Source organism: Salvelinus namaycush, chromosome 2 (assembly GCF_016432855.1).
Source record: "Salvelinus namaycush isolate Seneca chromosome 2, SaNama_1.0, whole genome shotgun sequence".
Lineage (NCBI taxonomy): Eukaryota > Metazoa > Chordata > Actinopteri > Salmoniformes > Salmonidae > Salvelinus > Salvelinus namaycush.
In genome coordinates this window covers 58,787,526-58,815,050 of record NC_052308.1, presented here as the reverse complement: position 1 = coordinate 58,815,050, position 27,525 = coordinate 58,787,526, and the positions used below count along the sequence as shown (strand labels likewise).

General features: G+C 39.6%; 1 protein-coding gene across 4 annotated transcripts in view; it reads left to right on the top strand.

Annotated features, from left to right (window-relative positions):
- map4k3a (mitogen-activated protein kinase kinase kinase kinase 3a) overlaps positions 1-27,525 on the top strand; it is a 94,607-nt gene that overhangs the window by 53,233 nt on the left and 13,849 nt on the right. For 2 of the 4 annotated variants that reach the window (XM_039015821.1, XM_039015813.1), the window contains exons 13-16: positions 11,529-11,601; positions 16,259-16,320; positions 17,513-17,575; positions 20,804-20,862. In XM_039015821.1, coding sequence (XP_038871749.1) covers positions 11,529-11,601; positions 16,259-16,320; positions 17,513-17,575; positions 20,804-20,862 — 257 coding nt within the window. The remainder of the gene's footprint in view (positions 1-11,528; positions 11,602-16,258; positions 16,321-17,512; positions 17,576-20,803; positions 20,863-27,525) is intronic. The other 2 variants (XM_039015836.1, XM_039015829.1) reach the window with 1 other exon arrangement.

The window sequence follows — 27,525 nt, the reverse complement described above, 5'->3', positions numbered from 1 at the left end:
ACTGAACATTCTGTCCTGTTCATTGGCACACTTAAATGCATATTTGTTAGACAATTACAGAATGTATAATATTATACAGCATCTATATATTTTTGTTTTAATTTTAAAGATGTACTAGCCTTAGCATAGGGGTTAATTAGCCTCTTAGCTTCTTGCACATTTTTTTTTTTTTACAATTTCCTCATCAAATGTACACGCCACTAATTCTAACCATTAGTGGGGGAAACGCAAAACTGACCTGAAGATCAGCATCTAAGGGCAATTTCACCCTACTCCTCCTCAACTCCTCTCATCAGTTGGGCTGAGTGTATCTGCCTCTCTCCTTCGCCCTTAGTTGAAATACAAGAGGGTCGTTTGGCTCATACTGGGGTGTGTTTCAACCTGTTGACCCCCCCCTCCCCCTTTCGCTGCAACTCCCACGTATTGCCGTTGGCAGAGAGGTACCGTGTGTGTGTGTGTGGAGGCATTGTGGGCCTACATGTGTGTGTTTGCCTGCTCTGGTAAATTAGATTGTGTGGACACAGACATAGATGTTTTGTGCATGAGAAGTGTGTTTGTGTGTAACTTCAGAAATGGACATTGTTCTGAAATTGTTTGATGTGGAGAATGGTGTGTTACCATTGGGTCCTTGCTAAAATGTATGCTAAATCTTACCTCTTGAGTACTTAGTCCGATAATAAATATTTACATCAGGTAGTGTAATTACAGTGTAGATACTGTAGCTCTACATGTAAATACAAAGGTATCGGGGACACTTATTGTAAATTGGAGCCAAATGCTATTTGTCTTTAACGGTAGACCCGTGTGGCTCAGTTGGTAGAGCATGGCGCCTGCAACGCCAGGGTTGTGGGTTCAATTCCCACGGGGGAGCACAAGAAAAAGTATGAAAAATATATGTACTCACTACTGGATAAGAGCATCTGCTAAATTAATAAAATATAAAATACAGACAAGAATGATCCTATAATATATCCCGAGATTAAGTTGTACTGGTGAAGGTCCTTCAACCGCCCTTCGTTTCCGACGGTTTGGCTCTAAATGCTTTTAGTCTCTTCTTCAAAACAACCAGGCAGTGAAGGATGTCATTCAACTGCCATTTTGTGCCCTGGAACTGTCAGTTCCACTGTGAGCCCGTCACATAAAGTAAAGTGCATGTCCTCTGATGCACGAGGGAGGACACACTGTTAAATAAATAACAGTGGAAGCCATCCTGGGACTACCTTGGCTGCCCCCAAATGTCACCCTGGTCCCTACGTAGTGCACTATGTGGGCGGCTGTCAAAATTTGTGCATTATATAGGATAAATTAGTGCACTATATAGGAAATGGGGAGCCATTTGGGATGCACACTTATTGATTTTCCCCACAGGGCTTGGTGGGAGGGCGGATATAAGGTTGACGACCTCCCTCAGAAGGGTCATTTTCATTACGCATGTGTCATCAAAGTGCGACATTCAGTGGTGTTATTTTTACACCAGCCTTTTTAATCAGGGAAACATGGAAGGTTGCCAGGAAGATGTGACTCACCTGAGTGTCCCAAATGGAACCCTATTCCCTATATGGTGTACTGCTTTTGAATAGGGCCCATATGGGTCTGGTCAAAAGTAGTGTACTATAAAAGGAATAGGGTGCCATTTGGGACTCATACTCCGTCTGCAAAGACGGTTACACATTTGAATTCTTGTTCTTCTCTCATCATCGTTATCGCTGATTGTCGTTACATTATATTGATCTTATCAGAGAGGAAGAGGCGAAGCGAGAGGTTTCACTTTCACCTAAATCTAAGCTTGTCGCATGCCTTCCGCCTTTTGGACAACAATTCCCATTGTTAGTGCGGAGACATGAGCATCTATACAGATCTCTGATCTTACCTCTTGACGCTATATACAGTACATTCGGAAAGTATTCAGACCCCTTCCCCTTTTCCAAATGTTGTTCTTATTCTAAAATGGATAAAATAAAATAAAAATCCTCATCAATCTACACACAATACCCCATAATAACAAAGCAAATACAGGTTTTTAGAAATGTTTACACATTTTATGAAAAATAATAAACAGAAATACATTTTTTACATAAGTATTCAGACCCTTTGATATGAGACTCGAAATTGAGCTCAGGTGCATCCTGTTTCCATTGATCATCCGTGAGATGACCGTGTTGAGGCACAGATCTGGGGAGGGGTACCAAAACATTTCTGCAGCATTGAAGGTCCCAAAGAACACAGTGTCCTCCATCATTCCTAAATAGAAGAGGTTTGGAACCACCAAGACTCTTCCTAGAGCTGGCCGCCCGGCCAAACTGAGCAATCGGGTGGGGGAAATGACCTTGGTCAGGGAGGTGACCAAGAGTTCCTCTGTGGAGATGGGAGAACCTTCCAGAAGGACAACCATCTCTGCAGCACTCCACCAATCAGACCTGTATGGTAGAGTGGCTAGACGGAAGCCACTCCTCAGTAAAAGGCACATGACAGCCCTTTGTGAGATGCGGTGTGGGTGAACGGATGATCTCCGCATGTGTATTTCCCACCGTAAAGCATAGCGGAGGAGGTGTTATGGTGTGGGGGTGCTTTGCTGGTGACACTGTGATTTATTTAGAATTCAAGTCACACTTAACCAGCATGGCTACCACATCATTCTGCAGTGATACGCCATCCCATCTGGTTTGGGGTTAGTGGGACTATAATTTGTTTTTCAACAGGACAATGACCCAACACACCTCCAGGCTGTGTAAGGGCTATTTTACCAAGAATGAGAGTGATGGAGTGCTGCATCAGATGACCTGGTCTCCACAATCCCCCCGACCTCAACCAAATTGAGATGGTTTGGGTTGAGTCGGACCGCAGAGTGAAGGAAAAGCAGCCAACAAGTGCTCAGCATATGTGGAAACTCCTTCAAGACTGTTGGAAAAGCATTCCAGGTGAAGCTGGTTGAGAGAATGCCAAGAGAGTGCAATGCTGTCATCAAGGCAAAGGGTGACAATTTGAAGAATCTCACTTTTTTTGGTTACTACATGATTCCATATGTGTTATTTCATAGATTTGATGTCATCACTAGTATTCTAGAATGTAGAAAATAGTAAAAATAAAGAAAAACCTTTGAATGAGTAGGTGTTCTAAAACTTTTGACTGGTAGTGTATGTAAATGTGATATTTCAGTGTGTTATTTTTTATAAATGTGCAAAAACTTCTAAAAACCTGTTTTTGCTTTGTCATTATAGGGATTTGTGTGTGGATTGATGAGGGAAAAATGTTTGTCTGTTTTAGAATAAGGATGTAACGTAACAAAATGTGGAAAAAGTGAAGGGGTCTGAATACTTTTTCTACACACCCCTTGCACAGTCTTCACATTTTGCTAAAAAGGGATTACACTGGATTTTTTACCTACAGATCTACACAATCTACTCCACATTTAAATTGATAGAAATTTTGAGAAAAATGTCTAAAAGATGTCTTGATGGCGTATGTTAATACTTGGTGGAAGCACCTGTTGGCAGCCATTACAGCTGTGAATAATATTCAACCAACTTATTAATTATTATTATTATTATTATTATTTTTTTAATTATTATTATTTTTTTAATTTTTTTTTTTTTTTTACTGGGTGGATCAGCTTAATATTGCGGAAAGAATGTTGCTTCCAATGTAATTGTCTGCATCATTTCCAATCCCCCATATTTTTTGGGGTAAATATATATATCCATACACGCATGCATACATATATACATATATACATACACATACCTATATAGACATACATACTTTTTTAAAGAATATACCTTTATTATTATTCCCCGCAACCCTACCACCGCTCCCCCAATTGGAGTAAACTAATAAACACTTCTGCTTTTACCTTCAATTTATACATCTTATACCTATTTTACAGACACAGACTACTTTATAATAGTTCTCTCTTGTTTGTTCTTAGTCCTTCCTCTATTTCTGTTGTCCATCCAATTTTATTTCCACTTGTAACTGTGCTATTTCACAAAAGCTCCGCACCTATACACATTTCACAGATCCCGTATGCCCTACATTGTTTATCTTGTTATTAGTCCCACCCTTCAGTTCCACTCAACCCTTCCCATCTATCTTCCAACATCATCCATTTCGGATTTTTATTTGCCATATATTTTTCAACTGTGCTGTGATGCTTCACAAAAGATTTGAACCTTCCTATTCTCATAGCTTCTACAGATTGTAAATTAAAAATAAACATTTTTGCTAAAATAATTATTATATTATTGATTGATTGACTATGGCTTTTCAAATCCCCCAGTATTGCTATCTGTAGCGTTAGTTCTAGGCAAATGTTGCAATTCTTCAGCCATTCCTGGACCTGTGACCAAAAACGAGCTACATATGGACAATACCAAAATAAATGATCTAATGACTCTGCCTCCTCACAACAGAATCTGCAGAGCTGGGAAGATTGTATACCCCATATATATAACATTCTATTAGTTGCAAGAATTTTGTACAGTAATTTAAATTGAAAAATTCGAAGTTTTGAATCCGGCGTTGTTTTGCGTATCAATTCATAAACCATGTGCCATGGAATGGGTACATCGAAAATCTCTTCCCAACTATTTTGCAATTTATATGGCACAGCTGTCAGTTTTTTGGTCCTTAAATGAAATTGGTATATGTTTTTATTTATCACACTTTTCTTTAACCATTTATGTTCTTTAATACAGGGCCGACATACAAGTTCCTTACTTTTTTCCCCTTCTACTTGCCTCTTCCATTTTTGTGGTAATGCTGCAATTAATTGGTTGTAATTTTGGGTAGAGCAGACATTTCCATATGTCTGTGTTAGCTGCATGTGTGACAACTCCACCAGTCCTATTTATGATATCATTCACAAAAATTATACCTTTTTTAAACATTTCTTCGATAAATACAGTTTTTTTATCAATTACTATATTTGAATTTAACCACAATATTTGTTGTACTATTTGTTCCGTCCTTTCAGGTGGATTAAACTGAAATTGCAACCAACTTTCTAAGGCTTGTTTAAAAAATAAGGATATTTTGGAGATTATTTCCTTTTCAAACAACCGAAAGTGAGCAGGTGTAATCTGAATAAAGGGAAAAAGGCCCTTCTTGAACATAGGATGAGACATTCGTACCAATTTACTAGAGAACCAGTTTGGATTTAAGTATAACTTTTGTATGACTGATGCCTTTAGTGAGAGGTCTAATGCTTTAATATTTAATAATTTCTGCCCTCCGAATTCATATTCGTTATATAAATAGGCCCTTTTAATTTTATCTGGCTTGCCGTTCCAAATAAAATGGAATATTTTTTGTTCATATAATTTAAAAAGCAGGTCACTAGGTGTAGGCAAAACCATAAGCAAATAGGTAAACTGTGATATGACTAAAGAGTTAATCAGGGTGATTTTTCCACAAATAGACAAGTATTTTCCTTTCCATGGTAGCAAGATCTTATCTATTTTTGCTAACTTTCTATAAAAATTTATTGGAGTGAGATCATTTCTTTCTTTTGGGATTTTTATACCGAGTATGTCCACATCTCCGTCAGACCATTTAATTGGTAAACTACATGGCAATATAAAATGTGTATTTTTTAGTGATCCAATACGTAATATGGTACATTTATCATAATTTGGTTTTAATCCAGAGAGGATAGCAAAGGTATCTAGATCCTCTATGAGGCCGTGGAGAGACTCTAGTTGTGGTTTTAAAAGAAAACATGAATCATCAGCGTACAATGACACCTTAGTTTTTAAGCCACGGATTTCTAATCCATTAATATTAATGTTTGATCTAATTTTAACAGCTAACATTTCGATGGCAATAATAAATAGATATGCCGATAGTGGACAACCTTGTTTTACTCCTCTAGATAGTTTAAAACTTTCTGAGATGTAGCCATTATTTACTATTTTACACCTAGGGTTACTATACATAATTTTAACCCATTTTATAAGAGATTCCCCAAAATTGAAATATTCTAGGCATTTATATATAAACTCCAGTCGTACTTTATCAAAAGCCTTTTCAAAATCAGCTATGAAAACCAGACCTGGTGTCCCCGATATTTCATAGTGTTCTATTGTTTCCAGTACTTGCCTTATATTATCTCCAATGTATCGTCCATGTAAAAAACCTGTCTGATTAGGATGAATAATATCTGACAAAACTTTTTTTATTCTATGCGCCAAGCATTTTGCTAGGATTTTTGCATCACAACACTGAAGTGTAAGAGGTCTCCAATTTTTTAATTGGACTGGATCTTTATATATACCACTTGGGTCCTGTTTCAGTAATAACGATATCAGACCTTCTTGTTGCGTGTCTGATAATCTACCATTTATATAGGAGTGGTTAAAACAAGCTAATAATGGTCCTTTGAGTATATCAAAAAAAGTTTTGTATACTTCCACTGGTATGCCATCCAGCCCTGGAGTTTTCCCATCCTTAAAGGCCCCAATTGCATCAAGCAGTTCCTCCTCTGTAATTTGGCCTTCACATGAGTCTTTCTGTACAGATGTTAATTTTACATTATTAATAGGAAAAAAATCCATACAATTAGTTTCAGTTAGTGGAGATGGAGGAGCCTGAAACGAAAACATATTCTTAAAGTACTTTACTTCCTCTTTCAAAATATCATTTGGTGAATCATGCGTGACTCCATCATTTGTAACAAGTTTTAATACATTTTTTTGGGTAGCATTTCTATATTGAAGATTGAAAAAGAATTTGGTGCATTTTTCCCCATATTCCATCCAGTTCACTTTATTTTTATAATATATTACACTGGATCTTTCTTGAATAAGTTCCTCCATTTCTTTTTGTTTTTCCTCTAACTTATTCTGTGCCTCTATGGTACCGTTTTTATTGCTATCTAACTGTACTGTTAGTCCTTCAATTTCCTTTGTTAATATGGACTCTTTTGATCTAAATTCCCTTTGTTTTATAGATGAGTACTGAATTGCATGGCCTCTAAAGGCACACTTAAAAGTGTCCCATACAATAAGGGGATCTGCTGTACCTATGTTATGTCTGAAAAAGTCAGTTATAAAATCTTCTGTCCTAGTTCTAAACAATTTATCATCTAGTAGACTTTGATTAAATTTCCAATATCCTCGCCCACGTGGAAATTCTGTAAGAGAAATATATATGCCAATTATGTGATGATCCGACCGCATTCTGTCCCCTATCAACACTTTTTTAACTTTTGGTGCCAGAGAGAATGGTATAAGAAAGTAGTCAAGACGACTAGCTTGATTCAGCCTCCGCCATGTATATCTCACTAAATCAGGGTATTTAAGTCTCCATATATCCACTAATTCCAATATATCCATGACATTCATGATTTCCTTAAGTGCCTGAGGGTGATAGTTTGTAGTGTGATTTCCTTTCCGGTCTATAGAGGTATTTAAGACCGTATTAAAATCTCCCACTATAATAATAGAGTCTAGTGTTGCTTGTAGAGTTGATAAATTCTTATATATATTTTCAAAGAAGCTTGGATCATCATTATTCGGACCGTATAGGTTAACAAGCCATATTTGTTTATTGTCCAATAACATATTTAAAATAATCCATCTACCTTGAGGATCTGTTTGGACAATTTGCACATTTGGATCAAAATTATTGTTAATTAAAACCATCACCCCTTTTGAATTTCTTTGCCCATGGGAGAAATATATTTTGCCCCCCCAGTTCTTTTTCCACAAAACTTCATCTAAAACTGTTGAATGGGTTTCCTGTAAACAATAGATATTATAATCCTTCTCTTTTAGCCAGGTAAATACTGATCGTCTTTTCTTATCTGCTAAGCCATTACAATTGTAACTGGCTATACTTATTTCACCACTTACCATAATGAGACACACCTTTCATTCTTTTAATCAGAATATATTTTTGTAAACGTACTATTAAAAAGTAACATAATGATTGAGTGTCTATATAGTTGTACCATGATATTTGCATTTCTACTAAGTAAACCTCCAATTGGTCCCTACTATTCCACCCGCTAAAAGGCCTCATCTCGAGATGGCTTGTCATCCCAATGCCCGGTAGACCACCCTCGACCCCCTGTATCCCATAGCCCTGAACCGACTGGGATCCATTCTTTGAAAAGAGCATACAGTGCCATTTACCGAATTGAAGAAGATCAATTACCATATGCATTTCCATTGCCCTCACCTCGATTTGTATTATATATATCTGTGGATCATCCTCTATTGTCCCTAACATCTTTTACTTCTTCCTTCGCAACAGTTGTGGGATACACACATACACCCACACACACTCAGCCCTTACCCCCACACAACCATAAGCTCACTTTCTCAACAATTGCACCATCCCAGAGCCCAACTCAAGATGGGTCATGATTTACAAATGCACTTGCAGTTGCAGCTGCATGAGAAGGCCTGCAAGACCGCACAAAAAATTAGCAAAAATTGAGAGATTTATTTACCATTGTCATATCCTAGATAATGGAGGTCAAATGTACACCTTATTCCTGAAACACCCACAATACGGCCACCCGTCATGACCATGTCCCCACGCATCTCCATGCAGTCCGACTTTGATTTTGTGCCGCCAGGGCCACAATAATATACCCCCTCTCTGAATGTCCGAGTGTGACCCCCTCCCCATGGGTTACTGCAGCTAGTGTTGCCAGCACTGCCACTGGCTGGGTGGGGGCACCCCACCGGAATCCCCACCGGCTAGGTACAAGGTCGTCAAGGTTCTCATTAGCAGCTTTGAGAATTTCCTTGTATATTATGCTCTCCCTTTATGGGGCTTTGGCTTTGCAGGACCAACCCTGCCAAGCAGGCTCAGAATCTTGAGGGGGCAGTGCTGCTCTTGGTCTCTGACCTCATTTTAGCTGCATACAGACCGCTTACAGCGGGCACATAAAACAGTTAGGGACTTCTCCTTAGTATCTGGGTCATTCAGGTGGGTGTCTAGGGTATAGTGCCATGGACCGTACCATTAAAATAGGATAATAAATAATTAGATATCATTTATAAAAAAATAAAAATAAAAAATGTAGTTCTCCATGATAGGACAATAAATAAATAAGACGTATAATTCATTATAAAAGTATATCCATCATCTGAACAACATTGAAAGCCCTCTCATACCCGGCTCACAGCAATACATTGGCTCTGGGATATGCAACCATTTCATTACTCACTCACTCAACTTTCCAAACATAACAAATAAAATAAAAAATAAACACAAACCATACCATCCACACATACTGTGCCTTCTGTATACTTAGTTTTTATCTTCACTATGTTGAATTAGTGCTTGTGTGTTCAATTAGTTATATGTGAAGATTTATAGAAAAGCTATATTTTTTATTGTATTGTTGCAATCAGTAACCGGGCTTGAATTGTGTTTATTTCCCTCGTCTATGAGAACTTTGTAATTTTTAAAATAACCATGGAGTAGTCTTTGTGTCTCTGAACAACTGGTTATCAATATATAGTTTATCAACGACGAGAGCTACTCGTTTCGCTTTTAATCTATTTTCTTTGAAAATTGGATACAGAACTTTGCGCCGTTCTGCAATTTCCTTCGGAAACTGATCATTCATGCCAATTTTGGTCCCAGCAAGTCTTTTACCCAGGCTTTTAACCATTATTTTATCTTTAAATGAAGCAAATTTGGCAACGATTGGGCGTTCGTACCTCTGCCCTCTCTGTCCGAAGCGGTGAACGCGTTCAAGTTGGATTTTGTCGATAACTTCGCGTGGAATCTGAAGCGCTGTAAGGAGGAACTCTCTAACTATAGATTCAGGAACTTCTCCTTCTTTTTCTTGGATACCTGTAAGTACCAAATTATCTCTCATGGATCTAGTTTGTATGTCCAGTAAGGTTTCTTTCAGAACGGTGTTCTCCTTTTTAATTCCATTCATTTCGGTTTCAATCTTATTGACTGTCCCTTTTAGCGCGTGTGTTTGCTTCTCCAATGTCGCAGCTTTTTCATCACTCATCTCTAGGCTTGCCTTCAACTCTTTTATATCCTTACTAACTAATTCAAGTATACCCAGTTTGTCATTTATTGATTTTAACAGATCGGTTTCGACCTTTACCATTCCCGGTGGTGAGAATATTCAATCATCAGTGTCTGTAGAAGAGTCACGTTTTCGTTTTGTAATCGGTTCCCCTGTCTTACTCTCCGTCATGTTTGGTTGTTGCCTGTTTTCGTAATATTTGTCGATAAATGTCTCTAGTTTTAGGATTTGTTTTGTGTTATTGTCCAGATTGAAGGTTATCACTCACCAGATTAAGTAGTGCTAATATTTTAGTCTAATTTAGCAGATATTTCGAATATTATGTTTTATCTTGAGGTGCTCTACATAAATCCCTTCAGTCCGCCATTACCCTTACGTTACCTTTACGTCATACGTCAGCCTTTGCACAACTCTTAAGGCAACATTTGTCCATTATTTTTGTCAAAATTGCTTAATATTAAGCTCAATAAATTTGGTTAGGAATCATTGATGGTGTCACGTTCCTGACCTGTTTTCCCTTGTTTTGTATTTATTTAGTATGGTCAGGGCGTGAGTTGGGTGGGTTGTCTATGTGTGATTTTCTATGTTGGGATTTTGTGTTCGGCCTGGTATGATTCTCAATCAGAGGCAGCTGTCAATCGTTGTCCCTGATTGAGAATCATACTTAGGCAGCCTGGGTTTCACGTGTGTTTTGTGGGTGTTTGTCTACCGTGTTAGTGTTTTCACCACACGGTACTGTTTCGGTTTTCTGCACTTCGTTTATTGTTTTGTATTTCAGTGTTCAGTTTCGGTTTTTAATAAATCATCATGAGCACGAACCACTCTGCATATTGGTCCGATCCTTCTCGCCTCTCCTCGTCTGAGGAGGACGAAATAGACAATCGTTACAGATGGACAGGAATAATTAAACCTTATCTCTGATTTTCGAGCAAATTTAATTCAGGACTGAGACTAAACCAGTCAGGAACACTCACCACTTATTGGAAAGCCATTCTGGTGTGTCTTTGGCATAACAACGTGTGTAATTGCCTCGCTGAAAAATATAACTCTAGGTTTTCAGAAGACAGGCTGGTTTTCCTTTAACTTTTTACCAGGGCTTTGATCCTTTCATATTTCTTTTGATCCTGACAAATTCCCCAGTCCCTGCCGATGACCAGCATACCCATAACATAATGCTGCCCCCACAATACTTGAAAATACAATTTAATCCCTTTTTATATGTCATTTTAAGGCAGTGTCAGATGCGTACAAGCACATTGAAATAATATCAAACACACAACAGTGCTTTACTTTTTAATACAGGGTTTTTGTGACGCTTTCATAAACGGTACTGTAGGTGGAATGTATGTCAGAATGCCTGCATCCAAAAATGCTAAATTTTTGACTAATGTATTTACTAGCCTGGTCCCTGATCGGTTTGGGCTGACAATGTCCATAAAAGTTGGCAATACAGCACAAACAGATCTGGGACCAGGCTAGTTAGTGTTGTACTGTCTCCCTCACTCCACTTTATCTGTTTTGACAGCCCCCAGTACCTGTGCCGCATCGGATTCGCTCCGGGAACACACGAGAAGGGAAGACCCTCTCTGAGATCAACTGTGAGTGTCTTCAGTAGCATTTGTTTTAATCCCTCTGGTATAAGACTGTTATGAGAGTGACATTAGCATGCCGTAGTATGTCGTAAGCAGTCATGACTAGTGCTGTTGCGGTGGCCGTATTACCGCCACACTGGCGGTCACGAGTCATGAAGGCATTCAAATTCCACATGACCGTTTAGTCAAGGTAATTAAGCTTCACCAAGTTCTGATGCCACTGATGGTCATTAGTAGCCTACCAAACTTGCTAACTACCTGGTACTCAGGATTCTATTGTCCTTCTAATCGCTCTGACATCAATGCAAATGTCTTCGAAAATCTAATCAAACACTTCATGAGAGGCCATGAGCTAATGTTGCGCAACATTTCAATAGGCTATGCAATTGCGCGAGAAAACAGAGTAATGGCCTCTACTAAAAATAGGAGGGTCAGCTTTCTATAGGCTTGGCCTACTATATTTATTTCTCAACTATCCTAATATTAAGCACATTGCTTATATTTACAACAGGAGTACCTAGCTGGCATGAAAATAAACCACAGGGAAAAGCAAAGATTACATGTATTTTTTCCCGCTGCCCCTATTTCGAGACCGGTGCATGATAATGGTCCATTCTAAATAATAACAGATTTCACACATATATTATTTAGTATATGTAAAGACAATATTAAATCAAGAATAGTCTGATGGGTGACAATATTAGCCTATCACTTGTGAATTATATATCATCACTTGTGAATGATGCCCAGCATAAGAAAGAAGGGCTTTTTAAAAAACGTTTTGAATCATAGTTGCAGACCTCATGTAGCATAGCCCATATGTTTTAGTAAGGTTTGTATCACAACTAAAGTGGCCAAAAGAGCCTAACTGGCATACATAAGCAGTGAGTGAGTTTCAAGTTTCGGGAAGATCATTTTCACCATAAAAATGCACCTTTTTAATAAAAGCATTACACGCATAATTGCATTTGCAGTCACTTTTGATAATGGTGTTTTCCGCTAATGGAACATTACGCATATAGCGTACTACCATGTGCTCATTGCAGCGCTTATAATGGGAAGAAATAGCCTAATAGTTTATCAACATTTTAAGTTAAACGTTCTGATCTGTTGCGTCAGCCACATTGCGTAAAAAAGTTTTTGGGGATGCTAGTGGTTGTATTAATTTGGGATCTATCGCATCCCACAACTGTCCCAGACTATGTTTGGAATATTTATTTCTCGCACAGAATAGAATAGGTTGACCTTTGTACTATGGGGGATAGTAGATTGACATAGGCTAGTGCTCTTGCTGTTCGTTAGGCCTACTCATATTGTTGGCTGACGAAAAGTAAATAGACGGGTCTTCCAATATCTTCAATATGCACCTCGGAATTGGATAAGGACGCACTCCGTTGCATCCCCGATGTGTCTGTCTTCACTTGTAACCTGTGGGAAAGACCCGATCATGTGATGGAGCTCTCAGGACAACTCAGAGTATGTTATTCTGCTCTTCTGAAATAGACTACATTTTCTTCATATCATGTCTAAAGTAAATCATGGATTTATTGTGAAGTTGTAGGCTATATTAAATTGATTTATTAGACTTTTTAAAATGTAGATGTTCCAAAGGTCTGCATCAGTGGCTTGTAGGCTATGTGTGGAAGCCAGGAGATGCTAATGTGTTTGTGCTAATTAATGGTCAATTACCGTGAGACCGACAGTTATTTGCTTGACTATCACCGGAAGATTAAAAACGATTTAAAAAAATGTAAACCTTCTGTTTTGGACTCAACGTGTCGTTGTATGGCTCATACATGCATAATAAACGATCTACAGTTCTCTCCAAGCGGATAAAAGCAACTGAATACTTACTTCCTAACCTGTCATCATTGAGTGCATGAGATTACGCACTCGTGCCTGTCATGTAGTGAACGTGCGCTCTGAAGCAAGTTTTCAAGTGCCTGCATGGTTTACCATTAGTTGATTTGATAACAACGAAAATACAGCAAGTTCATTGATCAAATCCATGCATCATAAATTAGAAAATATCCGAAATTAGAAATTATATATTTTCGACTATTTCTTTTGTAATCTAGCAGACTCTCTCTTCCAGAGTGATTTACAAGAGCCATTAAGGTTAATTACCTTGCTCAGGGGCACATTGACAGTTTTTTCACCTAGTCAGATCAGGGGTTCGAACCAGCAACCTTGTATTTTGTTAGAATTTTTGAATATATTGTGCAATAGGCTATAAGGTTTATACAAGGCGCGTCCATCCATTCTGTTCGTGAATCGCGAATGTGACAACACACACAACTGTAATGCGCTCGAGAAAAGTATACTGCAAACTTTCACCCACTTTAAAATATCGGCCCAACTTTGTTGTGTCAACAACTTTGTTGTTCAAGTCAAATAAATCCATGTGTCCACCTTTTAAACTTTCACGCATGTATGATTGGGGTAATCCCAATGTGGGCAACACTGCAGCTGTTGATTGCCAGCGATCATCATTCATCACGTAGTCATATAATACAATCAATACACGACTTTCAAAGAGTAGGACATTTGATGCAAACACACTATATATACAAAAGTATGTGGACACCCCTTCAAATGAGTGGATTTGTCTATTTTAGCCACACCCGTTGCTGAGAGGTGTATAAAATCGAGCACACAGCCATGCAATCTTAGTAGACAAACATTGGCAGTAGAATAGCCTTACTGAAGAGCTCAGTGGCTTTCAACATAGCACCGTCATAGGATGCCAAGTCAATTTCTGCCCTGGTAGAGCTGCCCCTGTCAATTGTAAGTGCTGTTATTGGTCTAGGACCAACGACGGCTCAGCCGCGAAGTGGTAGGCCACCCAAGTGCTGAAGTGCTTAGCGCGTAAAAATCTCCTGTCCTCCGTTGCCAACACTCACTACCGAGTTCCAAACTGCCTCTGGAAGCAACGTCAGCACAATAACCTTTTATCAAGAGCTTCAGGAAATGGGTTTCTATGGCCGAGTAGCCACACACATGCCTAAGATCACCATGCTCAATGCCAAGCGTCGGTTGGAGTGGTGTAAAGCTCACCGCCATTGGACTCTGGAGCAGTGGAAACACGTTCTCTGGAGTAATGAATCACGCTTCACCATCTGGCAGTCCAAAGGACAAATCTAGGTTTGGTGGATACCAGGAGAACGCTACCTGCCCCAATGCATAGTGCCAACTGTAAAGTTTGGTGGAGGAGGAATAATGGTCTGGGACTGTTTTTAATGGTTTGGGCTAGTTCCAGTGAAGGGAAATCTTAGCACTACAGCATACAATAATATTCTGCACAATTCTATACTTCCAACTTTGTGGCAGCAGTTTGGGGAAGGCCCTTCCCTTTTCTTGCATGACAATGCTCCCGTGAAGTGAGGTCCATACAGAAATGGAATGTCGAGATCTGTCTGGAAGAACTTGAATGGCCTGCACAGAGCCCTGACCTCAACCCCATCGAACACCTTTGGGATTAATTGGAATGCCGACTGCGAGCCCAGACCTAGTCACCCGACCTCACTAATGCTCTTGTGGCTGAATGGAAGCAATTCCTTGCAGCAATGTTCCAACATCTATTGGAAAGCCTAGTGGAAAGCCTAGTGGAAAGCCCAGAAGAGTGGAGGCTGTTATAGCACCAAAGGGGGGACCACCTCCAAATGAATGCCCATGATTTTGGAATGAGATGTTTGACGAGCAGGTGTTCTCATACTTATGGTCATGTAGTGTAGAAGTATACATTTTCCATTGTTTAAAATTACATTCTAACATTTGCTTGCTCGTTTGCCATATTAGTCTGACACCATACCCTACAACGGGAGCTAGCCTGCCAACAACCAAACTTGATGGACAATGTTGATTGGCAGGTGGAATGAGCTCCAATAAGGTTGCAAGTTTATAGTGGGAGGCGGGATCAGGTCAGCACAGTGTTGTCCAATGAGGTTGCGGGGTGAGCACAACATGCACATCCCCACATGTACTGACGTTGTACACAATTGTGCACAATGTTCGGGGAACCGTTTTGGCTCGTGAGCGCTTCTTTCAAAACTACTGGCTGAAATTATACAAATCCTTTATAATGCATCTTTACAACTGCGTCAAGTGAGTAGCCACAATCTAACATCTACTAAGGTCACTGTGACTGGTTAGGACATCTATAATGTCACGTTTATAACAATGTAACGAACGCTTTTCAGATTTCTTCCGGATCGGTCCTTCTCATGACCTCGTGGTTAAGTATGGAAAACCACTCCCCCCCACACTCCCTCCTTATCTCTCCAGCTCTCATTTTTGTCACTCAGAGTGGCAGAGACATCACTTCCCAAGAGACTTGAATATTCGCCCTGCATCTGCAAAAGGCACATGGGGAACTGCTTACTGTTCATTCAGGGACTCTATATGTGAGGGTCTATATCTTTGCCATTAAGTTTTGACTCCGTGCCCACGGGGATTATGGGGGAAAGTGCCTGCACTAGTAGGAATATGCCCATAAGCAATCTTTAGCGATATGTTGTGCTTATGTTACTGTTCGACACATGCGTTTTTAATTATTTTTTCTTTGCCAGGCCACTGGGACTATATTTCGAAATGTGTCGTGTGTTCATTTCTTGGTACTGCAGTTTGTGTAATTCTCTGTGTTTAATTTTTTTAACCCTGATAGTTGATCAAGTCAAGTTTGATCCCCCGCTTAGGAAGGAGACTGAACCTCATCACGAACCAGCAGTGAGTGACTCTCCTAACACACACACACACACACAACACAACACACGCTTGCCCATCAACATTTCACACTTTTCGACCAACCAAATCACGCTTTGCAACAATAACAACTGTTTAAATTCAGAACCTCACAATTTCCATGGCTACTGCTATTACTATTGCACTGCTATTATCCCTTAACTGTGCATTGTATTTTGGATGAGGCGTACTACGGAATTATATGTTATATAGACTATATTAACTGTATGTGGCACAATAGGGATGACAGAGTAGCTCAATAGCTCATACAAAGCTATATTGGAAACCCAGAATGTGTGCTCCAAATGACACCATATTGTCCCTGGTCAAAGGTAGTGCACTATATATGAAATAGGGAGTCATTTGTGATGTACCCACAGTCAACAGATAGGAGTTGTAGTTTGTGTGTTGACCTCAAAAATTACCGAAGGGGTGAGAGACTCTCGCGTTGTTAAATACATTTTCGAACCCTTCCAACAATGAAATATCTAACCTAGTCTAAACGGTGTTTGAATGTAGCAGTGTTTGAAATTGTGTGTGAATCAACACAATTATAAAGTCTGTACACAGTGCCTTCCCATCCTCCAGTCTTGAAGTATTCTCATCTTTTATGCTTTTTTTTTCTTATAACCCCCCCCCTCCACACACACACACACACACACACACACACACACACACACACACACACACACTCGGGCGACTAAGCAAAATATTATATTTGTAACTTTTTTCTTTATTATTCTAAATATATTTTTATATTTTGGCAAATATTAATTAAAAAAATAAATAATTATCAAAAAAAAAATCGTAGGCTTGTAATACCACGCTCTTTCAACTTCTGTCTTTGATGTTCTTCTGTTGGAGGGGAAGGTCGGCCACTTATTTTAGAAGCGCAAGTCCATGAAAGATAATTTTCTGAAGGCCCCACTTGCATGGTATCCTTTTGGTCCCCTGGCCAGCCTTTTGAGTCTCTCACCCCTTATGTGTGTTTTATTTGTGTATACATTTCTTAACCCAACCATCATCCCACCTCTTCGGAGAACAACTTAAACACTTCACCAAAAAATGATACTGTGTGTGTGTGTGTGTGTGTGTGTGTGTGTGTGATTTTTACATTTTTTATAAATACCAGATGACTGTGAATAATCTATATTTTCTTGGTCTGTCTACTAAACAGCCCGACTCTGACGATTTTTTGGACTGTGTGGAAGAACAATACTACACGGCAAGATCTAACATGGTACTTTTGTTCTTATTTTTGCCCATATTTGACCTCCGTTTTGTGTTGTCTCATCCTCATCGCAGTTCATATGTTGTCAGTTCACGTTTGGATGCTTTTCACTCTGAAGGCCGCTGTCTTGCTCCTTTCGTTGGCATCCCATAACACTTTCACTTGTTGTTGCATGTAAAGACATAACCCGTGCCCTTGCGACATGTACTCTCTTTTGTAACATATAGTTTGCAGCCTATAGTTCCTTTTGGTTATTACAGCGTCATGCATCACTGCACATTTATTGATGCCCTGTATACCTTACAGTATGATCACTTTGTATTCCTAACTGGTTTTGACGTGGATGATGAAATAGCGCAGTAATATCAGCATGAAAAATCACCAAACAGGTTAAAATGATGAAATATATTGCATCTAACTCGTCCCCTAGCCTATTTTGTAGTAAGTTTTATTTTTTTAGCGTACGCTTGTTGTTTACAGGGGCACAAAAGGGCTTTATTTTTTAGGCCTTGTCACAATGCGACACGTCTCTTTTTCAAAGAGAGAGAGGTTTAAAGAGAGGGGGACGGTTATCAAAGTGCAATGCCCTCTCAATGATTGCAGACTCAGACGAGGGAGGACAGGGAGCTGGAGAGATGAGAGGAAGAGGGGTTGGTATGGAGATATAGGGATGGCGATGTTGAGAAAGGGAGAGGTTTAGAGAGAGAGCGCGTTTTAGAGAGAGAGCGCGTTTTAGAGAGAGAGCGAGGTTTAGAGAGAGAGCGAGGTTTAGAGAGAGAGCGAGGTTTAGAGAGAGTGAGGTTTAGAGAGAGAGAGAGAGAGAGTGAGGTTTAGAGAGAGAGAGTAAGGTTTAGAGAGAGAGAGAGAGTAAGGTTTAGAGAGAGAGAGAGTGAGGTTTAGAGAGAGAGAGAGAGAGTGAGTTTTAGAGAGAGAGAGAGAGGTTCAGAGAGAGCAAGGGATGTTGAGGTTAAGAGAACGCTTGAGAGAGGCGGGAGAGGCAGAGGTTGAGAGAGAAAGAGAGAGGTTGAGAAGTAGAGAGGTTGAGAGAAGAAGGGATAGAGAGAGCGGTTAAGAGAAGGAGGTTGATAGAGAAAAGTGTCATTGTTTGTCCCATTGGTACAAACTCTCCGTGTTGGACTGGGAAGTGCTGCCTAAGCGCCTGCTACAGATGCTTTGCGTAACAAACGGTACATACAGCAACCATACAACAGCTGCACCGCAGTAAAACAGGCCTCATCTTAGCCTCACAACCTCCTCACAACCTCCCCACAACCTGCATGAATGTGTTGTGATATGGTAACATTTTACAAAAGTTACCCTTTTTTAAAGGGTTTATTGTCAAGCGTTTCCCATTAGGCCATACAGCAGCAATGTGCCCTAGAAATATGATATTGTAATATGGAATTTAGCTGATGCTTTTATCTAATCTAAAGATACAATTATGCACACATCTTACGCATATATTTAGTTGTACATATACGCTGTAGTTGAAATATATATTGCCATTATTCACTATGTCATCACGTAGACACTAAAGATGGTAGCTGAACAGTTTCTTAACTGCACCCTCTGAGATTCTGTGTACATTGGGTTCAAGGCTGACACCTGGTTTGTCCCAAACGGTCCCCTATTCCCTATAGGTCACTACTTTTACTACTCAATATAGGGGATAGGGGGCCATTTGGGACGCAGCCCCGGCATCTCTGTGACTAAGAGACCGTTATTATAGGGGAAGGAATGGAAGAAAACGACAGGGACGGTTATCAAAGCGCATCGCCCTCGCAATGATGGCAGACTCAGACGAGGGGGAGGACGGAGGGATGGAGGAGGACAGAGAGGTGACAGAGTCACTGAGCTGCAAAGCCTGAGATCTTCTGTCAACTCTCCTTCCCTCCCTCTCTCTTTCTCTCTATAGCTTCCTTCCCTCTCTCTCTCTCTCTCCCTCCCTGCCTCCCTCTCTCCCCTGCCTCCCTCTCTGAAAATCCCTCCCTCAGCAGAACGCATAGCGGTGAATAACGTAATTTTGTCTGATAATCTAGGGGTGAAAAAAATCGATGCGGTTTTGCATGACTGAGAGTTCCGCTCCAAAGGCAGAAGGTGGTCAATCTGATTAAGACAGATGTGTCATCCACACAGTTTATCCAGTCTTTACTGTGGAGATAGAGTTTAAGCTCAGAGAAAAGAGTTAAAAAGGCCTTTGCCATTAGTTTACCCCTCCTACTCTATACAATTTTAAGACTAAACTGACAGAATTACCAAGCTTTTCTGATTTATTAAGCAACGTTTAATCTTTCAAAGAAAACTGTAGTTTAAAGCTGAGTTAAAACTGCTAAATTTTGTTCTGACTGTAAACTATGTCCTGTATTAGATATCTGCATTATTTCTGAGTTGCTGTGTCATTGTCGACCTTGGTCATTTGTCATCATTGTACTAAATCCTCAAAACGTCTCACCTTATAACGATTGTCTCCTTTTGACATGTTGGTGAGAACTCAATTAGAGCGCCTAGAAACGAAACCTTAAAAGATGAGTTACCCCACTTAAAATACGTAGTTGTATCAACTAATAATATGTTTTAAGTTTTGTCATATCAACTTCATTTCCTGAGTTTAAGGCTATGGTCTAACCAATGATGCATCTTATCTTTTCAAATGTATACTGTAAATATTTAAAATTATTTTAATGTGATCATTGTCATAACCAGTAAGGACAAGTATTGTGTCCAGCATAAACAGCTATTTGTTTGGTTCATATACAGTAGCTGCCATTAAATGAAGTGTCAACCAACATGTATTTTGTTGACGTTCAAACAAACCGCTCATCCACCAATCAGCATCTTCTTTGCTTGTGTGTATCCATTACATGCTTAACCAATTAAATTGTTATTATTAAGAGGTATGATGTATTTGCATGCATGAATGAATGACTGCCATATGGCATGCCAATGAATAGAAGTTCACCAACTGAATAAATCAAAAAGCAATCACATTGCCTTTCGACTAGAATTACAGTATACATAGCACCTCTGCACAACAAAACCTCTGTCACCTATCACTCAAAAGAGATGGAGCTTTAACATGTCATGATTTCATCTCGGTCCAACCTTATTCATTTATTTCTCATTTCTAATGCACGTCATCATGCAGTTATAATGACTTTCTGACTCATGAGGAATGGAACATGCAAAGTGAAATGAAATAAAGCTTCTGTCTTGTGTAACGGTCTTCATTTCCCCTAGGACTTGCAGATGGATTACGAAGAGGGATCTCCCAAAAGCTCCTTCTTGGGAGGGCATAAGTAAGTGAGACTGCATGCATGGAGGGTTCAAAAAGTGCAGTGAAATGCTAATGCAAGCTCTAAACTCAACAATGTAAGCATTTTCGCTACACCCGCAATAACATCTGCTAAACGTGTATACGACCAATAAAATGTCGTTTTCGATTTGATTTGCAGTAATCAATATCAATGCAGTAGTAAAAATAACAATTTAGAACAAAAACACAAGAAATAAAAATAAGAACACAAGAAAGTAAGTGAGCTACTGTATATACAGGGTCGGTTCCAATACCATATTTACAATATGCAGGGATACAGGAGTGATAGAGGTAGATACAGTGCCGTGAAAAAGTGTTTGCCTCCTTTCTGATTTTCTCTATTTTTGCATATTTAATACTGAATGTTATCAGATCTTCAACCAAAACCTAATATTAGATAAAGGGAACCTGAGTGAACAAATAACACAACAATTACATACTTATTGTATTTATTTCATAAACAAAGTTTTGCAACACCCAATGCTCCTGTGTGAAAAAGTAATTGCCCCCTTACACTCAATAACTGGTTGTTCCACCTTTAGCTGCAATGACTCCAACCTAACGCTTCCTGTAGTTGTTGATCAGTCTCTCACGTCGCAGTGGAGGAATTGTGGCCCACTCTTGCATGCAGAACTGCTGTAACTCAGCAACACTTGTGGGTTTTCAAGCATGAACTGTGCATTTCAAGTCCTGCCACATCATCTCATTTGGGATTAGGTCTGGACTTTGACTAGGCCATTCCTAAACTTCAAATGTGTTGCTTTTTCGCCATTTTCATGTAGACTTGATTGTGTGTTTTTGGATCATTGTCTTTATTTAACTAGGCAAGTCAGTTTAAGAACAAATTATTATTTACAATGACGGCTTACCCCGGCCAAACCCTAACCCGGATGACGCTGGGCCAATTGTGCGCCTCCCTATGGGACTCCCAATCACGGCCGGTTGTGATACAGCCTGTACTCGAACCAGGTCTGTAGTGACGCCTCTAGCACTGAGATGCAGTGCCTACACCGCTGCACTACTCGGGAGCTCGGGAGTATAAGGGTAAGATGACTAGGCAAGTTGCATTCAGACCTGGATTCGAATACTATTTGACATTTTTCAAATACTTTCACTGTTTTCTGTAGCCTATCTGGAGTGCACTTTTGCCACTAGGCAAGGCCGATCATGCCCAGATAAATTATTTGAACTCAACTCTGGTTATATTGCACTGAATCTTAATGGAAATCTTGAGTGTGTGTAGTTTTTTTCCTCCAAACTTTTCCACTCTCAAGTATTTTATTGTTTATTTGTAGAGACAGCCATTCATGAAGGGGAGGGGGATAAGAGGGGAAGATGGAGATTTGAGAAGGCCGGTGGGGCGTTGAGACAGATGGAGTGATACACGAGTGAGACAGAGGCGAGAGGTGCCGCTCCCAGTTACACTAACAGATGGGCCTAGTCACAACCTGTGAAGTTTGAGCTTTCCACACAAAGCTATGCGGCACCCTTATACATTATTAGTAATAATATGACAACCTGGTCATTTAGCGTAGCCACAACCTGTGATCCTAGGGCTTTCCACACAGAGCAACATAACAGTACTAGTAATAATATGATAATTTAGTTTAGCCACAACCTGTGTCGCTAACGCTTTCAACACATAGCAACGTAGCATCCTTTCTACAGTACTAGTAATAATACAGTATATTTGTAGGTAATTTAGCTTAGCCATAACATGTGAAGCTAGCGCTTTCCACACACAGCTTAGCAATGTGGCGTCCACTGTTCTTATACAGTGCTAGTAATAATCATTAAATGGTAATTTAGCTTAGCCACAACTTGTGTAGCTAGCGCTCTCCACACAAAGCAACATACTAGCATCCTCTCTTAAACAGTAGCCTACTATGCAGACCCTGGCAACATCTCTGATCCAGTGCCACTATGACTATGCTTGTATCTCATGGTCCAGTGGCATAAAAACAAATCTGAAGGACAAACTTCAAATGGCCCAAAACCAACTGATGAGAATTATACTCAAGCTCAGCCCTAGGATGCACATTTGTCCTAATAATTTCAGGGAACTGAAGTGGCTTCCAGTTGACCTCCGGGTGGTGCAGATCAAAAAATGTTTTTTTAAAGTTCTACATGACCTTGCCCCCAGTTACTTGTCTGGTTTTTTAAATTTCATTAGACTCTCATAGCCATCACACCAGAGGCAGTGTTGCCAATATCAGACCGCTGCACTATAGGAGCATGGCTGGAAAAAGCTTTTTCCTTAACACTGGTGCAGAGGAATGGAATGGTGTACCGAACCATATAAAATCCATCCCTACGCAAAGGAGTTAAGGTAAAACTGCTGACCCTGTTTTGTTTATCTCAGCTTTAAACCTTCACCCAAATGACAAAATAACATATTGGTTTATGACAGCAATCCATGCTTTGGTTTAGTTTCCCTGGGACTGTTCCAAATGCATTTGTGGCACAAATTCTATTTAGCATTTGTGGCACAAATCCCATTCAAGTCATGGGACCGATAATAGCATTTTTCACGCATCATATTCAAAACATCTATAAGTGACTTTGTTAAGCTTCACAATCAATTTTAGATACTTTCGGATGATTTGAACATGATGTACGAAAAATGCTAATATCGGTCCTGTGACTTGAATAGGATTTGTCCCACAAATTGTAAAACGTTAGCATGTGGAAACGGTGACAGGGAAACTAAACCATATCATGGATTGCTGTCATACCTCGTCCATTGTAACGACTTTCCTCTTCTTCTGACGAGGAGTAAGAAATATCGGACCAATGTGCAGCGTGGTAAGTGTCCATTTTAATATATAAAAACTGAACACTACAAAAATACAAAATAACAAAGTGAATGAACAAACGAAAATCGAAACAGTCCTGTATGGTACAGATACAGGAAACAACCACCCACAAAACACAAAGGAAAACAGGCTACCTAAATATGGCTCCCAATCAGAGACAACGACTGACACCTGCCTCTGATTGAGAACCATACTAGGCCAAACACATAGTAATAGAACAAAAGAACAAAACATAGAAAAAACAACATAGAATGCCCACCCCAACTCACGCTCTGACCAAACTAAAATAAAGACATAAAAAAGGAACTAAGGTCAGAACGTGACATCCATAGACTGCTTACAGGGTAAGGAAACCAATGTGTCCTTTTGTTATTTGGGTTAACTATCCCTTTAAGAAATGGTTTATGGGCAAAATGCTTTAAAGCGACACAGGCTAAAAGAAAGTATAATTGGATCAATGAAGGTTACGTGGTCATCTATTTTATTAATTTTACTCTTTCCTCCCTATTGATGAGATGTATTTTAGATGTACACTACTGTTCAAAAGATTGGGGTCACTTAGAAATGTCCTTGTTTTTGAAAGAAAAGCAATTTTTTTTATCCATTAAAATAATATCAAATTGATCAGAAATACATTGTAGACATTGTTAATGTTGTAAATGACTATTGTAGCTGGAGACGGCAGATTTTTTTTTTATGGGATATCTACAGTTGAAGTTGGAAGTTTACATACACTTAGGTTGAAGTCATTAAAACTCGTTTTTCAACCACTCCACAAATTTCTTGTTAACATACTAAAGTTTTGCCAAGTCGGTTAAGACATCTCCTTTGTGCATGACACAAGTAATTTTTCCAACAATTGTTTACAGACAGATTATTTAACTTATAGTTCACTGTATCACAATTCCATTGGGTCAGAAGTTTTACATACACTACTGCCTTTAAACAGCTTGGAGAATTCCAGAAAATGATGTCATGGCTTTAGAAGCTTCTGATAGGCTAATTGACAAAATTTGAGTCAATTGGAGGTGTACTTGTGGATGTATTTCAAGGTCTACCTTCAAACTCAGTGCCTCGTTGCTTGACATCATGGGAAAATCAAAAGAAATCAGCCAAGACCTCAGAAAAATAATTGTAGACCTCCACAAGTCTGGTTCATCCTTGGGAGCAATTTCCAAATGCCTGAAGGTACCACGTTCATCTGTACAAACAATAGTACACAAGTATAAACACCATGGGACCACGCAGCCGTCATACCGCTCAGGAAGGAGACGCATTCTGTCTCCTAGAGATGAACGTACTTTGGTGCGAAAAGTGCAAATCAATCCCAGAACAACCGCAAAGGACCTTGTGAAGATGCTGGAGGAAACAGGTACAAAGTATCTATATCCACAGTAAAACGAGTCCTATATCGACATAACCTGAAAAGCTGCTGGGCAAGGAAGAAGCCACTGCTCCAAAACCGCCATAAAAAAAGCCAGACTACGGTTTGCAACTGCACATGGGGACAAAGATCGTACTTTTTTGGAGAAATGTCCTCTGGTCTGATGAAACAAAAATAGAACTGTTTGGCCATAATGACCATCGTTATGTTTGGAGGAAAAAGGGGGATGCTCGCAAGTTGATGAACACTATCCCAACCGTAAATCACGGGGGTGGCAGCATCATGTTGTGGGGTGTTTTGCTGCAGGAGGGACTGGTGCACTTCACAAAATAGATGGCATCATGAGGTATGAAAATTATGTGTATATATTGAAGCAACATCTGAAGACATCAGTCAGGAAGTTAAAGCTTGGTCGCAAATGGATCTTCCAAATGGACAATGACCCCAAGCATACTTCCAAAGTTGTGGCAAAATGGCATAAGGACAACAAAGTCAAGGTATTGGAGTGGCCATCACAAAGCCCGGACCTCAATCCTATAGAAAATGTGTGGGCAGAACTGAAAAAGCGCGTGCGAGCAAGGAGGCCTACATACCTGACTCAGTTACAGCAGCTCTGTCAGGAGGAATGGGCCAACATTCACCCAACTGATTGTGGGAAGCTTGTAGAAGGCTACCCGAAACGTTTGACCCAAGTTAAACAATTTAAAGGCAATGCTACCAAATACTAATTGAGTGTATGTAAACTTCTGACCCACTGGGAATGTGATGAAAGAAATAAAATCTGAAATAAATCATTCTCACTTCTATTATTCTGACATTTCACATTCTTAAAATAAGTGGTGATCCTAACTGACCTAAGACAGGGAATTTTTACTAGGATTAAATGTCAGGAAAAACTGAGTAAGTGTATTTGGCTAAGGTGTATGTAAACTTCCGACTTCAACTGTACATAGGCGTACAGAGGCCAATTATCAGCAACTATCACTCCTGTGTTCCAATGGTACGTTGTGTTAGCTAATCCAAGTTTATCACTTTAAAAGGCTAATTGATCATTAGAAAACCCTTTTGCAATTATGTTAGCACAGCTGAAAACTGTTGTTCTGATTAAAGAAGCAATATACCTGGCCTTTGGACTAGTTGAGTATCTGGAGCATCAGCATTTGTGGGTTTGATTACACACTCAAAATGTCCAGAAACAAATAACTTTCTTCTGAAATTCGTCAGTCTATTCTTGTTCTGAGAAATGAAGGCTATTCCATGCGAGAAATTGCCAAGAAACTGAAGATCTCGTACAACACTGTGTACTACTCCTTTCACAGAACAGAGCAAACTGACTCTAACCAGAATCAAAAGAGGAGTGGGAGGCCCCGGTGCACAACTGTGCAAGAGGACAAGTGCATTAGAGTGTTTAGTTTGAGAAACAGACGCCTCACAAGTCCTCAACTGGCAGCTTCATTAAATAGTACCTGCAAAACATCAGTCTCAACGTCAACAGTGAAGAGGCGACTCCGGGATGCTGTTCTTCAAGGCAGAGTTGCAAAGAAAAAGCCATGTCTCAGACTGGCCAATAAAAATAAAAAATGAAGATGGGCAAAAGAACACAGACACTGTACAGAGGAACTCTGCCTAGAAGGCCAGCATCCCGGAGTCGCCTCGTCACTGTTGTGTATATTTTGTTTTTAAAGTACTTTCAAGAGGACTACAATGAAAATGTTTTTATTCTCATCCTCAATGATTTTAATGCCATTGTACTGTATCCACGTGTGGTTCTATTGTGTTTAAATGGTCACCCCCCCCAAAATATATATTTTTAAAAAATCACAGTAATTATGGTAATATGGTAATTTAGTGTAGCTGCAACCTGTGTAACTAGCACTTTCCACACAAAGCAATGTAGCGTTCTCTCTTATACAATACTACTAATATGATATAATTTCGATGTATACATTTTAGCAGACCCTTCCAAAGCAACGCACAGTTAACCTATACCCGGTGTGGCCCGTGCAGGAATCAAACCCACAACTATTGTATTGCAAGCATCATGACATAACTAACTGAGCCATCGGAACCACAAATAGAAGATTGAGTAGCCTACTGCTGAGCATAGTGTGTTTGAGAGGTTGTTGTGCACTAGCAGGGAACCCTGTCAGCTTTGATGTTTGTTTGTTTTTTAATGTTCAGCCAACATTCCTTCTACCTATCGAGAGGTTTCGCCGAGTGCTAATTCATAAAACATAAGTAGCCTTTTATTTTTGGCTCTTCCACAATCACTTGGCAATTTGTTTGTTGGAACTGCCCCCAGCGCACGACCCCGGGTCGCACTAAATAATTTAAATCCAAGACATGGAGAATCTAGATTGGAGAAACAAAGTTCTTTTACAAAAAGGAATATGGCTCCACTGATATTTTTAGACAAGAAAGCGGAGGTTGGTTGGGTACTTTCACA